This window comes from Oncorhynchus clarkii, chromosome 2, assembly GCF_045791955.1.
Source record: "Oncorhynchus clarkii lewisi isolate Uvic-CL-2024 chromosome 2, UVic_Ocla_1.0, whole genome shotgun sequence".
Taxonomy (NCBI): Eukaryota; Metazoa; Chordata; class Actinopteri; order Salmoniformes; family Salmonidae; genus Oncorhynchus; species Oncorhynchus clarkii.
In genome coordinates this window covers 33,885,024-33,900,904 of record NC_092148.1, presented here as the reverse complement: position 1 = coordinate 33,900,904, position 15,881 = coordinate 33,885,024, and the positions used below count along the sequence as shown (strand labels likewise).

At 43.1% G+C, this 15,881-nt stretch overlaps 1 protein-coding gene across 13 annotated transcripts in view; it reads left to right on the top strand.

The window, feature by feature from the left end:
- Positions 1-15,881, top strand: part of LOC139367021 (plectin b) — a 171,546-nt gene that overhangs the window by 129,082 nt on the left and 26,583 nt on the right. For all 13 annotated transcript variants that reach the window (XM_071104956.1, XM_071104967.1, XM_071104986.1 and 10 more), the window contains 8 exons: positions 371-448; positions 664-756; positions 3,223-3,389; positions 11,102-11,217; positions 11,733-11,833; positions 12,527-12,646; positions 14,471-14,566; positions 14,760-14,887. In XM_071104956.1, coding sequence (XP_070961057.1) covers positions 371-448; positions 664-756; positions 3,223-3,389; positions 11,102-11,217; positions 11,733-11,833; positions 12,527-12,646; positions 14,471-14,566; positions 14,760-14,887 — 899 coding nt within the window. The remainder of the gene's footprint in view (positions 1-370; positions 449-663; positions 757-3,222; positions 3,390-11,101; positions 11,218-11,732; positions 11,834-12,526; positions 12,647-14,470; positions 14,567-14,759; positions 14,888-15,881) is intronic.

The following is a 15,881-nucleotide window of genomic DNA, read 5'->3' as shown; positions in this document are numbered from 1 at the left end:
TGTGAGACACATCAGTTATTCATCGTATTCTTTGTCGTTCATCCTTTCCTTTGGAGGAAAATCGGGTGTACTCTTGTCATTGAGTCCACAACTTATTTCCCAATTTCCCTTTTCCTGTTTGTCGAATATTGTCGTAGCTGCATCACATTTTTCTCTTCCGACGTAATGTCTCACTCGCATTTCTCCACGCCTCTTCTAAGGTAGCATGAACTCCTGTCCAGTCTGTTTCTAACCCCCCCACCCACTGTCTCTCTCGGTCTCCCCCTTCTTTGTCTCTTTCTCTCTGTCGTTCTCTCTCTTTCCCCCCCCCCTCTCTCTCTCTCTCTCTCTCTCTCCCCCTCTCCCTCTCTCCCTCTCTCCCTCTCTCCAGCCCAGAGAGAAAGGCCGCATGAGATTCCACAAGCTGCAGAATGTACAGATGGCACTGGACTTCCTCAAACACCGACAGGTAAGAGAAACAACAATTGAAATATAATAATGGAGAAAATGTAACATGAGTTACCCTCTGAGTTTACTTATCTTGTACTGTATTAAGATGACTTACTGTAAGTGACGTGACTGAGACAATTATCTAAATGCATTGGAACAGGGTAATAATGTATCTACTATGATGTGAGCTACTATAATTTTTAAGTCTCGCTCTTCTCTGTCGTCCAATCACAGGTCAAGCTGGTGAACATCAGAAATGATGACATTGCGGATGGTAACCCCAAGCTGACCCTTGGGCTGATATGGACCATCATCCTTCACTTCCAGGTGTCCTTCTCTGTCAGTGTTGTGTTCCCATATCATATAGCTCCTCATCCTCCTATCCCCTTGGCTCTGATCCAAGCCAATCAGCAACAATCACAAATTGAACTCAATCCAAACATCGCTTTCAGAAAATCACATTGCTGTCAAATCTGTTATCAAATTATTATGAAATATATTTCAATCATAGTATTATTACAGTTTAATAATTATAATTATTTTAACAGAGGTGGAAAAAGTACCCAATTGTCATACTTGAAGAAAAGTATAGATACCCTAATATAAAGTTACTCAAGTAAAAGTGAAAGTCAGCCGGTAAAATACTACTTGAATAAAAGTCTAAAAGTATTTGGTTTTAAATTAAAGTATCAAAAGTAAATGTAATTGCTAAAATATACTTAAGTATCAAAAGTAAAAGTAAGTCATTTAAAATCCCTTATATGAAGCAAAGCAGACTGCACATTTTTTTTTATTTTAAAATGTATGGAAAGCCAGGGGCAGACTCCCACACTCAGACATTATTTACAAATGATTTACATTTGTGTTTAGTGAGTCCACCAGGCCAGAGGCAGTAGGGATGACCACGTGTTCTCTTGATATGTGCTTGAATTTGACCATTTTCCTGGCCTGCTAAGCATTCAAAATGTAACTAGTGCTTTTGGTTGTCAGGGAAAATGTAGGAAGTAAAAAGTACAATATTTTCTTTAGGAATGTAGTGAAGTAAAAGTTGTCCAAAATATTAATAATAAAGTAAAGTACAGATACCCCCCAAAAACGACTTAAGTATTACATTAAAGTATTTTTACTTAAGTACTTTACACCACTGCTTTTTTTTCTCACAACTTTCAACCAAAATCAAATGACATGGTGAGATACTAGAAGTTGAACTGACGTCTGTGCCCTGTGGGTATACTCTACACCAGTCTTACTGCACAATTTCAATAATCATTTCAAATCATTTAGCTAGGCTTGATTGAGTTTGCCTGGCATAGTGGAACCAATACAATAGTCAAACCCTGCCCAACTGGCACTCCAGGAAGGCTTAAGGAAACATGCAAAGTATTTGAAAGATGTCAAATAGTATTTGAACCCAGGTGGGACCCATGTGCCGATGAAGGCAGAGGAACTAAAATAACATTGTGTCCTGCAAACTATTCTCCAAGGTAGCATTGACTATTGGTTAAATTAAGCCAAGTAATCTCAATCAAGCCTAGCTAAAGTATTATAAATTATTTCAAATAGTATTTGAAAACAGGTCTGATACCTAACTAAGACTGGTATAGAGTATACCCACTGGGCACAGACATCAGTTCAACTTCTAGTTGTTGTTATACATTGGTTTACTGTACTCCATGTACTGCGTTGGATAGAGAGGGGTATCTCCCATTTCTCAGAAGGAGAAAACACAGCAGGGCCGGTGCCTGGTGAGTCATCATAGGAATTCTCCTCTTCTTCAGAGGGGTGAGGTTTAGGGTGGGGCCATCGAGGGTGGATTGGATCCCGAGGAGAACACACACACACACACACACACACACACACACACACACACACACACTTACAGTATAACCACACACACTGACTACAGAAAGAGACCAGTCGGCAGAGAATTTGGTAAATGAGCGGTCTTTTGGCAAGAACAGAGAGTACCCTCTGAGCCTCTGGTGACTGTGACTAATTTAATTTCCATTCTAGCCCAAATAAAGTCCTGCCACATTAGCCAATGGTGTGTGTTCCCGCACTGGACCAGATAGTGCTTAAGTTGTGTCTTGAGACCCAAAGCAGGAGCAGTCTCCGCCGGACATCCCTCCCACCTATTCAATGACCTAGGAATTGAGATCTAGTTGGCGGTTCACTTTGATGTCACATATGTACTATTGATGACAGAGTTGCCTCCCCTGGCTGAAAAACTATGTTTTTTCTTGTTTTCCACCACAGATCATTGAGGTAGACAAACCTGATTCATGTTGAACCAGAATATCATATGATTGAATCAAACCCCATCCATTACAATGCATAATCAATTTTCTCAAATAGATGATATCTTTATTGTCTCCCTCTGCCACCATGACAAGCAGGGTTGGGATCAATTCCATATCAATTCATTCAATCCAGGAAGTCAACTGAAATTCCATTTTCTATTCCAAATCTTGTCATTGAGGAGGCGTTTTCATCCAATTTGAGTTAACTTCCCGTATTGACCAAATTTAAATGGAATTGACCCCAACCCTGGTAGCGTGTGGCCTCCTCCCCTGTCTAACCCCGGTGTCTATCCTCCCCTGTCTAACCCCGGTGTCTATCCTCCCCCGTCTAACCCTGGTGTCTATCCTCCCCCGTCTAACCCCGGTGTCTATCCTCCCCCGTCTAACCCCGGTGTCTATCCTCCCCTGTCTAACCCCGGTGTCTATCCTCCCCCGTCTAACCCCGGTGTCTATCCTCCCCCATCTAACCCCGGTATCTATCCTCCCCTGTTAGATCTCAGACATCCAGGTGAATGGCCAGTCAGACAACATGACGGCCAAGGAGAAGCTGCTGATGTGGTCCCAGAGCATGGTGGAGGGCTACCAGGGCATCCGTTGTGACAACTTCACCACCAGCTGGAGGGACGGCAAGCTCTTCAGCGCCGTCATCCACAAACACCAGTAAGTGGTCCTCTGTGGGTCAGTTGGTAGAAACATGCTGCTTGTAATGCCAGGATACTGGGTATCGATTCCCGTGACCACCTGAATGTAAAATATATGCACGCGTGATTGGCGGAAGGGTCTGCTAAATGGCATATGTTGTTATTATTTGGCGGCCGACACCTCAAGCCACAATACGTAGTGTAAGGTTTACAGTATTTAATCTCTGTACCCAGAACCAAATCTTGGGTAAATTATGTCAAAAGAGACTATACTGCACCTAATGTTCAGATACTGGTGAACATCTTTGGATTGGAACATCAGAATGTTACACGTAAGCCCCGCTGTCTCCTCAAATGTAGCCTCACCTCCAGCCATTTCAGGTTTATTCTTAAAGGTGAGATTAACCCCAAAAATAGTACCCCAAATGCACCCATCTGTAGACTGTACACACTCATGTTATTACCCACAGTAGTAACATGAGTGGGTACAGTGGCACTATTTGGTGTTAATATGTCTTGTCCTAGCGTCTCCGGTAGTGCTAAGCTACATGCAACGGGGTTGTCATGACATGATGTGAAGCAGATAGGGCAGGAATGGGACATATTGTCAAATGGTAGTGTGTGCCATGCTGGTTCTGACTAGTCCTTCAAATTATTATTATTATTATCACAAGGTCATACATAAAGTAATATATAGGTACAATCATTGGTAGGTGTGCCTGGTAGAAGAGCTGCTTCAAATGTACAATATAAATAGCTAGCTGCTTGACCATTAGTATCTAAATTACCAGTAATTCATAGTGGTATTTTTCTCTTTTACATGTGTCCAAATCCCTCCCCATCCACCCTGGGCAATATTTATTTTATTAAAAAAATATATATTTGTATCCTCGTATTGATGTTCACATCATATTTAATATACACTACAGTTGAAGTCAGAAGTTTACCTACACTTAGGTTGGAGTTATTAATATTCGTTTTTCAACCACTCTACACATTTTTTGTTAAACAAACTATAGTTTTGGCAAGTCGGTTAGGACATCTACTTTGTGCATGACACAAGTAATTGTTACAACAATTGTTTACAGACAGATTATGTCACTTATAATTAACTGTATCACAATTCCAGTGGGTCAGAAGTTTACATACACTTAAGTTGACTGTGCCTTTAAACAGCTTGGAAAATTCCAGAAAATTATGTCATGGCTTTATAAGCTTTTGACAGGCTAATTGACATCATTTAAGTCAATTAGAGGTGTTCCTGTGGATGTATTTCAAGACCAAACTTCAAACTCGGTGCCTCTTTCCTTGACATCATGGGAAAATCAAAAGAAATCAACCAAGGCATCAGAAAAAAAATTGTAGACCTCCACAAGTCTGGTTCATCCTTGGGAGCAATTTCCAAGCGCCTGAAGGTACCATGTCCAAAGTATTCGGCCCCCTTGAACTTTGCGACCTTTTGCCACATTTCAGGCTTCAAACATAAAGATATAAAACTGTATTTTTTTGTGAAGAATCAACAACAAGTGGGACACAATCATGAAGTGGAACGACATTTATTGGATATTTCAAACTTTTTTAACAAATCAAAAACTGAAAAATTGGGCGTGCAAAATTATTCAGCCCCTTTACTTTCAGTGCAGCAAACTCTCTCCAGAAGTTCAGTGAGGATCTCTGAATGATCCACCTGTGTGTAATCAAGTCTCCGTATAAATGCACCTGCACTGTGATAGTCTCAGAGGTCCGTTAAAAGCGCAGAGAGCATCATGAAGAACAAGGAACACACCAGGCAGGTCCGAGATACTGTTGTGAAGAAGTTTAAAGCCGGATTTGGATACAAAAAGATTTCCCAAGCTTTAAACATCCCAAGGAGCACTGTGCAAGCGATAATATTGAAATGGAAGGAGTATCAGACCACTGCAAATCTTCCAAGACCTGGCCGTCCCTCTAAACTTTCAGCTCATACAAGGAGAAGACTGATCAGAGATGCAGCCAAGAGGCCCATGATCACTCTGGATGAACTGCAGAGATCTACAGCTGAGGTGGGAGACTCTGTCCATAGGACAACAATCAGTCGTATATTGCACAAATCTGGCCTTTATGGAAGAGTGGCAAGAAGAAAGCCATTTCTTAAAGATATCCATAAAAAGTGTCGTTTAAAGTTTGCCACAAGCCACCTGGGAGACACACCAAACATGTGGAAGAAGGTGCTCTGGTCAGATGAAACCAAAATTGAACTATTTGGCAACAATGCAAAACGTTATGTTTGGCGTAAAAGCAACACAGCTCATCACCCTGAACACACCATCCCCACTGTCAAACATGGTGGTGGCAGCATCATGGTTTGGGCCTGCTTTTCTTCAGCAGGGACAGGGAAGATGGTTAAAATTGATGGGAAGATGGATGGAGCCAAACACAGGACCATTCTGGAAGAAAACCTGATGGAGTCTGCAAAAGACCTGAGACTGGGACGGAGATTTGTCTTCCAACAAGACAATGATCCAAAACATAAAGCAAAATCTACAATGGAATGGTTCAAAAATAAACATATCCAGGTGTTAGAATGGCCAAGTCAAAGTCCAGACCTGAATCCAATCGAGAATCTGTGGAAAGAACTGAAAACTGCTGTTTACAAATGCTCTCCATCCAACCTCACTGAGCTCGAGCTGTTTTGCAAGGAGGAATGGGAAAAAATTTCAGTCTCTCGATGTGCAAAACTGATAGAGACATACCCCAAGCGACTTACAGCTGTAATCACAGCAAAAGGTGGCGCTACAAAGTATTAACTTAAGGGGGCTGAATAATTTTGCACGCCCAATTTTTCAGTTTTTGATTTGTTAAAAAAGTTTGAAATATCCAATAAATGTCGTTCCACTTCCTGATTGTGTCCCACTTGTTGTTGATTCTTCACAAAAAAATACAGTTTTATATCTTTATGTTTGAAGCCTGAAATGTGGCAAAAGGTTGCAAAGTTCAAGGGGGCCGAATACTTTCGCAAGGCACTGTATGTACAAGTGTAAGTATAAGCACCATGGGACCACGCAGCCGTCATGCCGCTCAGGAAGGAGACGCGTTCTGTCTCCTAGAGATGAAGATGATTTGGCCATAATGACCATCGTTATGTGTGAAAGAAAAAGGGGGAGGCGTGCAAGCCGAAGAACACCATCCCAACCATGAAGCCCGACAGCATCATGTTGTAGGGGTGCTTTGCTGCAGGAGGGACTGGTGCACTTCACAAAATAGATGGCTTCATGAGGAGGAATATTATGTGGATATATTGAAGCAACATCTCAAAACATCGATCAGAAAGTTAATGCTTGGTTGCATATGGGTCTTCCAAATGAACAATTACCACAAGCATACTTCAGATGTTGTGGCAAAATGGCTTAAAGCCCTGACCTCAGTCCCATAAATATGTAGGCAGAACTGAAAAAGCGTGTGCGAGCAAGGAAGCCTACAAACTTGACTCGGGTACACCAGCTCTGTCAGTAGGAATGGGCCAAAATTCACTGGGAATGTGAAAAAAAAATAAATAAATAAATCATTCTCTCTGCTATTATTCTGACATTTCACATTCTTAAAATAAAGTGGTTATCCTAACTGACCTAAGACAGAATTGTTACTAGGACTAAATGTCAGGAATTGTGAAAAACTAAGTGTATTTGGCTAAGGTGTATGTAAACTTCCGACTTCAACTGTACATCTACAAAGGTATGTGGACACCTTGTCAAATTAGTGAATTTGGATATTTCAGCCACACCCGTTGCTGATAGGTGTATAAAATCAAGCACACCGCCATGCAATCTCCATAGACAAACATTGGCAGTAGAATGGCCTTACTGAAGAGCTCAGTGACTCTTAACCTGGTTGACACCAGGTTACTTTTCCAAGTCAGTTCGTCAAATTTCTGCCCTGCTAGAGCTGCCCCGGTCAATTGTAAGTGTTTTTATTCTGAAGTGGAAACGTCTAGGAGCAACAACAGCTCAGCTGTGAAGTGGTAGGCCACACAAGCTCACAGAACGGGATCGCGGGGTGCTAAAGCGTGTAGCATGTAAAAATCGTCTGTCCTCGGTTTCAACACTTACTACCAAGTTCCAAACGGCCTCTGGAAGCAACATATGCCCAAGAACTGTTCGTCAGGACCTTCATAAAATGGTTTTCCATGGCCGAGCAGCCGCACACAAGCCTAAGATCACCATGCACAATGCAAAGCATCGACTGGAGAGGTGTAAAGCTCGCCGCCATTGGACTCTGGAACAGTGGAACCGCGTTCTTTGGAGTGATGAATCACGCTTCACCATCTGGCAGTCCGACGGACGAATCTGGGTTTGGCGGATGCCAGGAGAACGCTACCTGCCCCAATGCATAGTACCAACTGTAAAGTTTGGTGGAGGAGGCATAATGGTCTGGGGCTGTTTTTCATGGTTCGGGCTAGGCCCCTTAGTTTCAGTGAAGGGAAATGTTAACGCTACAGCATACAATGACATTCTAGACGATTTTGTGCTTCCAACTTTGTGGCAACATTTTGGGGAAGTCCCCTTCCTGTTTCAGCATGACAAAACCACCGTGCACAAAGCGAAGTACATACAAAAATGGTTTGTCGATCGGTGTGGACAAATTTGGCTGGCCTGCACAGGGCCCTGATCTCAATCCCATCGAACACCTCTGGGATGAATTGGAACACATACTGTGAGCCAGGCCTAATCGCCCAACATCAGTGCCTGACCTCACTAATGGTCTTGTGGCTGAATGGAAGCAAGTCCCCACAGCAATGTTCCATAATCTTGTGGAAAGCCTTCCCAGAAGAGTGGGGGCTGTTATAGCAGCAAAGGGGGGACCAACTCCATATTAATGTCCATGATTTTGGAATGAGCTGTCTGACGAACAAGTGTCCACGTAATTTTGGTAACGTAGTGTATATTTAGTACAAATGTAAACTATCAGGTACATAAATCAATCAGACACTAGTTTCAACAAAAGAGAGAAAGGTTTTCCATTTCTTATAAAATAGGTTTGTGTGTCCACTTAGTGTTTATTTCTCAGTTCTGACTAGTCCTGAGGTAAATTAAATTTTCATTCTAACTCTGTAGTTGTTCAATCTCCTCTCCTGGCCGTACCTGATCGTACAGGTTTCAGGCAGCTCTAATAAGACATTCCTTTGAACTTGTCAGTGCCCTGGGCTTGGAATACCACAGGTGGGTGTTGTGCCAGATGGATACAGGTACCGGCACTGATTTGAGCACTTACTGTGTATGCTGTTATTATTATGTTATTAGACTCACTAATATACGTTCAGGTGGAGAGGGTGCTGTCTGAGGCACCTGGGTGGTATAGAATTGGGAAAGATGGGTTTGTTTACTTATCCTTTCACTTATTACTTATTCTTTCCCTGTGCAGCAGGGTAGCCTAGTGGTTAGAGCGTTGGACTAGTAACCGAAAGGTTGCAAGTTCATATCCCCGAGCTGACCTGTTGTTCTGCCCCTGAACAGGCAGTTTACCCACTGTTCCTAGGCCGTCATTGAAAATAAGAATTTATTCTTAACTGACTTGCCTAGTTAAATAAAGGTTAAAAAAATGTATAGGAATCCTTTTTTTAGGGAGCCCTGGACTAGAGGAGTGACTAGATGAGTTCTCAGTCCTTCTGTTAGTATTACAATGGCCTCGGAGCTGCTTTAGTCACTGTTGAAGCATACAGTTACATGTAGACATGAATATGAGAGTGGATGAGTGGAGACATGTCTGTGGTCTCTCAAAGTTTAGGCGGAGGCCTAAAAAGTCACAGAGACAGCCACATTATCTGTAAATAATAGTGTTTTCCAGCACATAACATGTAATGAAAGCAGCACCCTGCACATCCCCAGGGAGTCTGAATGAATTATGAGAGCGACTGAAAGAGGGACATGTGATGAGGGAAATCTGGGTAAATACCCAGCAAGGTGTGGCACTAAAGGAAGGAAGAAAGAGAGGCCCACAGGGCAGGTTCTATCAAAGCTGTGCGTGTACCTGCAAAGTTGAGCTACACCCTGCTCTCTCTAACAGAGAGCGAGAGAGAGAGAGATAGAGAGAACACTTTTTAAGTTGTGAGTGTCACCTAAGGCAGTCTACTAGCTGATTTTCATAAGGAGAGAAGTGTGTCACTGTAACACTCCTACTCAAACGGCGAACACCGCAGAGTTACTTTTTGCACAGCCTACAGTCGGCACTATCCACCAATTTGCGGCACTTTTTTTTTAAAACACTTATTTGGACGATTGAATGTTGTTGTCACCCTGGGAACCAAGGACCTTACATTGGACTGGTGAAAGTTACAGTTGATATCGGGGAGCTGTTTTGGACAGACAGGGCTGAGGTTGGGAGGTCAGGTCAGGAGGGGATGACAGCAGTTAGTCTCCTAGTGGTACCGAGATGTTTCTTGTCTCACGGAGAGGGTTGAGCACTCGTTGTGACCTCAACATGAAGATCGTGTCTTTTTGAAGACGTCGGGTGGGATTAAACCTGCACATTCTGCAGACCTGGACCCGGCTGTCTCCTGAGCAAACGCCAAACCATCACAAGGAAGCTGGTTAAAATGATTGGAGCAGCAAGCCTTTTGGAATTGGAAGCTCACTGTTAAGTGCAACGTTTTTCACTTGCCACTGGAAGAGTACGAAACATCTAGCCAGCTAGCTCTCCGTTTTGGGGAGACTACAACTCCCAGAAGGCACCATGATGTCGAATCTGAAGAGGAAGCTGTCCTTGAAGTCCAGGAAGAGGACTGGCAGGTCGTCCAGCAGGGTCACGGGCTTGGTCAGCTCATTGGAAGACCGTGTGGTCATGCAGTGTGACGATATCCTCTCAGAAGGCTCCTCCTGCGACTCAGGCCAGGGCTCCCACAGCTCAGTGGCCCACTCCAGCTGCGACTCCCACTCAGAGGACCATGAGCTGGGCCAGGGGACAGGGCTGGGACATGACTGGAGCCCTCACAGCCTCCAGGGAGGGGAGGGGAGGCTGGTCAGCCCCAGTAGGGTAGAAGGGAGGCCCCCCAGGCCACGGAAGCAGCTCTCTCTTAGGGAGGTGCGGTGCCAGGAATCAGCCCCAAGCCCTGGGGACTACTACGCTGTCCGCTCCACCTATCACGTCAAATCGCTGTACGGATCTGCTCTAAGCTTCTCTCTTATTTGTCTTGAGTATATCAGAATAATGTGAGCGTATTGTAAAGAGAGAATGAGTATACTGTGCCATAAAATATAGAATGAGCTCTAAACGGTGACATTTTTACTTAATGGATGCAATAAAAAATGAATTAGAGAGGGAATTTTTGTTACCGATTTTTTTTTATTTTTATGTTATGTTTCAATTGGTTAAGATTTGAATTTGAGTAACAGCATGATTTTAATGTTTCCTTTATGGGTATTTTCTGTTCACTTACTATCCTCTCCGTGGTGCAGATGAGTGTAACGGGGAGCGAGTGTAGGTGTTTATCTAATTTGAAATATGTCTGCCCTGGTTGTCTGCTGCAGCCCCATGTAACATTCCGTTCATATATAGATGCCAAGCACCTCAGGGGAGGCAGGTGTTCACTGCAGATTTATGACATACAGACGTGCCATTTAAAAACATTTTTTTTTTAGGACAAGTGATATGTAGGTATGAATTATCAGTATCTACCCGGCCAGTCCTTATACCCTCCTCAACTGCCTATACTGCCTTTACACCAATCGTGACAGATGTCCCATGGTTCTGTCTCCTCAGGCCTAGACTCATTGACATGAGTAAGGTGTACCGCCAGACCAACGTGCAGAACCTGGAGTACGCCTTCAACGTGGCAGAGACAGACCTGGGCGTGACACGCCTGTTGGATCCAGAGGGTAAGACTGCACAGAGATCCTCCAGTACATGGCTGACCTCCGCACCAGGGGTGGAATCACAAGTGCACACTGTATCAAAATGTTTCGCAACGGAAAACGTTTTCTTCCAACGCAAACAATAGTTTCTATTCGGCAAATTCCCTCCCCATTTTCGTGGTTTGCTTCTGTTTTGTTCCTAGCGAATGCACCGCAAGTTCTCCGCCCACGTACCACCTAGCTTTGTACTTTTGATATTTAACGGAGGAAGAGTCAGGCGTGAGAGACTCCAGATGGAACACGAAGAGCTTGGAAATATAATCCATACCCCCCCCTTTCTCCAAATCCACCATGAACATGATCTAAGTGTATAACTAATGTTTACAATCATCTTCACACACCAAATAATGACTGGGTACACTGAATGTTTTGTTATACAATGAACCTCAAAGTACTTAATTCCGTTTTTGGTATTTGCAGAGTCTCCATTCCTCTTTTGCTGTGAAAAAAAATCTATAAACACACAATTATTTTCCCAGATGTTGACGTGCCGCACCCTGATGAGAAGTCCATCATCACCTACGTGTCGTCCCTGTATGATGCCATGCCCCGGGATGTCCAGGATGGAATCCAGGCTAACGTGAGTGTATTTCTGACCTCCACTGATCTCTGATCACTTCAATTATTTTCTACAAGATTGTCCCTAAACCTGATATACTCACTAACTGGACATATCTTATGTCCGAGACTCAGATTGATACATTCAAAAAGGGGCACGCTAAGCCACTGTTATTGCAATCCATCCTACTTTCAATGAGAGTGAATTCCGAGGACCCCCCCCCCAGGATTACACAGGCTTGTGACAGTCAGTCAGAACATGTCATTTGTTTTGTTTAAAACGCTGACGTCCAGAGTCACTTCAGTTTGGAACCACAGAGGAAATCCTGTGATCGTTAATGGAGCTGCAGGAACTTAGCAACCTTCTGTGTTTACCTCAAAGAACCTTCTACCCAATAAACACCCTCTCACACCACAGCATGATCCCAGCACACAGAAGAGCCATGTTGGAAAAGCAAAATGGTGTATTGCCAAAACAGATTTTAGTGTGCCATTTGTTCTCCAATGATAACTAAACTTATAATGAAAGTGAGTAAAGGAGGGAACCTTTGTTTATTGCACATAAACATACTTTCTCTCTCTCTCTGTTGACACCTAATTGAGTGAGGGTGGTGTGTGAGCAGGCAAATTATCATGGCTCTCCAGGAGAAGGCTCTTGCTGTCTGTTGTTAAACCCTGTTATTGTCTGCTGTTTTCTGCTGTGTCTGTGTTACAGGAGCTGGAGCTGCGCTGGACGGAGTACTATGAGCTGGTCACTATCATTCGACAGTGGATAAGCCACCATGTCGTTATCTTCGGCGAGAGGAGGTTCCCAGGCAGCTATGAGGAGATAGAGGTGAGTCTCCTACCTGGACAGTTACTAGTAGCGCTGTTGTGAGTGGGATTGGAATGCTACTTGCTGCTGGTCATATAAAGTACTATTACTAGACATATGTATACTGGAGCTTGGATACTGAATATACTGTATGTGTTTCTGTGTCTATATATCGGGGTCTGTAGCTAAGGCATTTTTTTGTATTGCTGTGAATTATGTTTATTACATTTCTCCACACACACACCTTCATTTATTTTCGGTTACCATAAGCCTATTCAGAGATGCCTTAGATGATCAAATCGTTCTGGAGATTCGTTTCTCTGAGCTCTTACTGATATGTATGCGCACGTGCATCAACAGAAGCCACGCACTCCTGAGACGTGTGGCCGCTAAATAGTTAAGCCATTATGACCAAGCGGGTAGCTCTGCCGTTCGATACCACATCAACCGGAGCACTTACAGCGTGTGTCCAGCCTAGAGATTGCGGGCATCGTGTGACATCTGGGTGGATGGCGCCGGAGCTGAGGAAAGCAGACCCGAAGGCAAACATTATTCTACCTCAACCTCAGTGGAATCTTCCGTACTGCCCCTCCCCATTCCCTGGCCAGCTCTGAGTCGTAAAACGTTTGCGTGACTGCAACTTCCTCTGTGGAGACAAAAAGGGACTGTCAGATAAAGGCTCGGTCAGCTAAATTCTCCTATTGGATAATGTATATAATATTCACGAACCTACCAGTTGCTGTAATCCGTTTCCAAATCTTGTACAGTACATACATAGGAATTGTACAGTAAAACAGAGGAGGGCTCACTTCTGTGTCCAATTTCCTTTATCAACTCGAACCCCTATTATAATGGTCCCACCTCCTTTTCATCCGATGTAATGGCATGATCAGAATGAGCGGTACAAGGCTGGGTATATTGTGCTTCAAGGTGGTCTAGTTCCAAGATCTCTTTTCCTAGAAAATGGTTCCCAAAATACAGGCATAAGCAGTATCTCGTGAAGTCTCCTATTTGTTTCTATTTGTGTTTATACGCCATCTGTGTCTTCTAATAAAGGCATCTGACTTTTCTATGTGTTCTTCTCAACAGCCCTTATCTTTGCTAGCGTGCGTCTTTGTTTGAGAAGGTGTCAAAATAATCGGGGTTAACCACTTTAGTGCATATTGGATTTAGATAATCCCATTTTTTGAATGGCCAATTGAAAAGGTCACGCTCTGTGTGTGTGTATGTATGTGAATTAAGGACATTGGAACATGTTATAAAGCTACAAGGTTACAATCCGTCCTCAAGTAACTCCCACGGTTAGAATGTAAACATGTCAACTAACTCATCAAGAGCTGTAGTTTTACACTTCACCGCTTTAGCAAATCAGAATCATCACCTAGACTAGAGTCAATGGAAGCAGTTTGTACTGCTGTCGTGGTTGGGGTCAATTCCATTTCAAATGGAATTTCGGTTTACTTTCTGAATGGAGTGTCTTGAAATAGAATTGTCCTCAACCCTCTTTAGTGTTATGTAGCGTTTAAAGAGGAAGCAAGAGTAGGATGGATTGATTCACTAGCTAGTAAGGTAGCTTGCGGTTAGAGCGTTGGGCCAGGAACCCGAAAGGTCGCTGGTTTGAATACCTGAGCCGACAATGTGAAAATCTGCGGACGTGTCCTTGAGCAAGGCACTTAACACTAATTAGCTCCAGGGATGCCGTACTACTATAGCTGACCCTGTAAAACAACGCATTTCACTGCACATTATTTTATTTTTTATATATATACAAAAATGTCCCCCTTGTGACCGTTCATTCGAGAACGCTGGGAAAATGTTCTCCTTCATTCTGTCTCTCTCTTTCAGATCCTGTGGCGTCAGTTCTTGAAGTTCAAAGAGACAGAACTGCCTGCAAAGGAGGCCGACAAGCACCGTTCCAAACTCATCTATCAGTCCTTTGAGGTTAGCCATGCACAGAGCTTCTATTCTATTATTTTCTATTCTGTTTGCATTCTAGTCTATTCGATTAATTCTATTCTATTGTATTCAATTGTACTCGACTCTAGTGGATCCCATTCCATTATACTCTAGTCAGTTTTTTGACAAATTGATATAGATAGATAACACTTATTATTTTACACCACCCCCTCTACAGAGTGCAGTGCATGCTGGTCAGGTCAAGGTCCCTCCAGGCTACCATCCCATTGATGTGGAGAAGGAATGGGGCCGTCTGCACGTGTCCATCCTAGAGAGAGAACGACTGCTCAGGATAGAGTTTGAGAGGTGAGTGAGTAAAGCTGTGTGGTGCATATCAATGTCTGGCCATATTCTTCCACGAATTCCACGATTCCATCAATCCTCATCTGGATCTACACTGAACGAAAAATATAAACGCAACATGTAAAGTCTTGGTGCCATGTTTCATGAGCTGAAATAAAAGATCCCAGAAATGTTCTATATGCACACAAAGTGTATTTATCTCAAATGTGCACAAATTAGTTTATATCCCTGTTAGTGGTGATGCCAAGATAACCCATCCACCTGACAGGTGTGGTATATTACGAATCTGATTAAACGCCATGATCATTACACAGGTGCACCTTGTGCTGGGGACAATAAAATGGCACTCTAAAATGTGCAGTTTTGTCACAAATCTCAATACCACAGATGTCTAAAGTTTTGAGGGAGTGTTCAATTGGTATGCTGACTTCATGAATTAATGAATGTTGCCAGAGAATTTAATGTTCCTTTCTTTATCATAAGCCGCCTCCAACGTAATTTTAGAGAATTTGGCAGTGCGTCCTACCGGCCTCACAACTGCAGACCACGTGTATGGTGCCGTGTGGGTGAGCGGTTTTCTGATATCAACGTTGTGAACAGAGTGCCCCATGGGGGTGTTGGGGTTATGGTGTGGGCAGGCATAAGCTGCGGACGACGAACACAATTGCATTTTAGTGATGGCAGTTTGAATGCACAAAAATATCATAAGGCCTATCGTAAGGTCCATTTTTTTTAAAGGTATCTGTGACCAACTAATGCGTATCTGTACTCTCAGTCATGTGAAATCCATAGATTAGGGCCTAATGGATTTATTATTTCAATTGACTGATTTCCTCATATGAACTGTAACTCAGTAAAATCAATTAAACTGTTGCTTGTTGCGTTTATATTTTTGTTTAGTATATATCTACTCTCTTCAAGTGACCTTGTTAGTTTCTGCCTGTTTTGTTAGAAAAGAATCGGTCTTCATGTTGCAAAATGGGAAGAATATGTTATT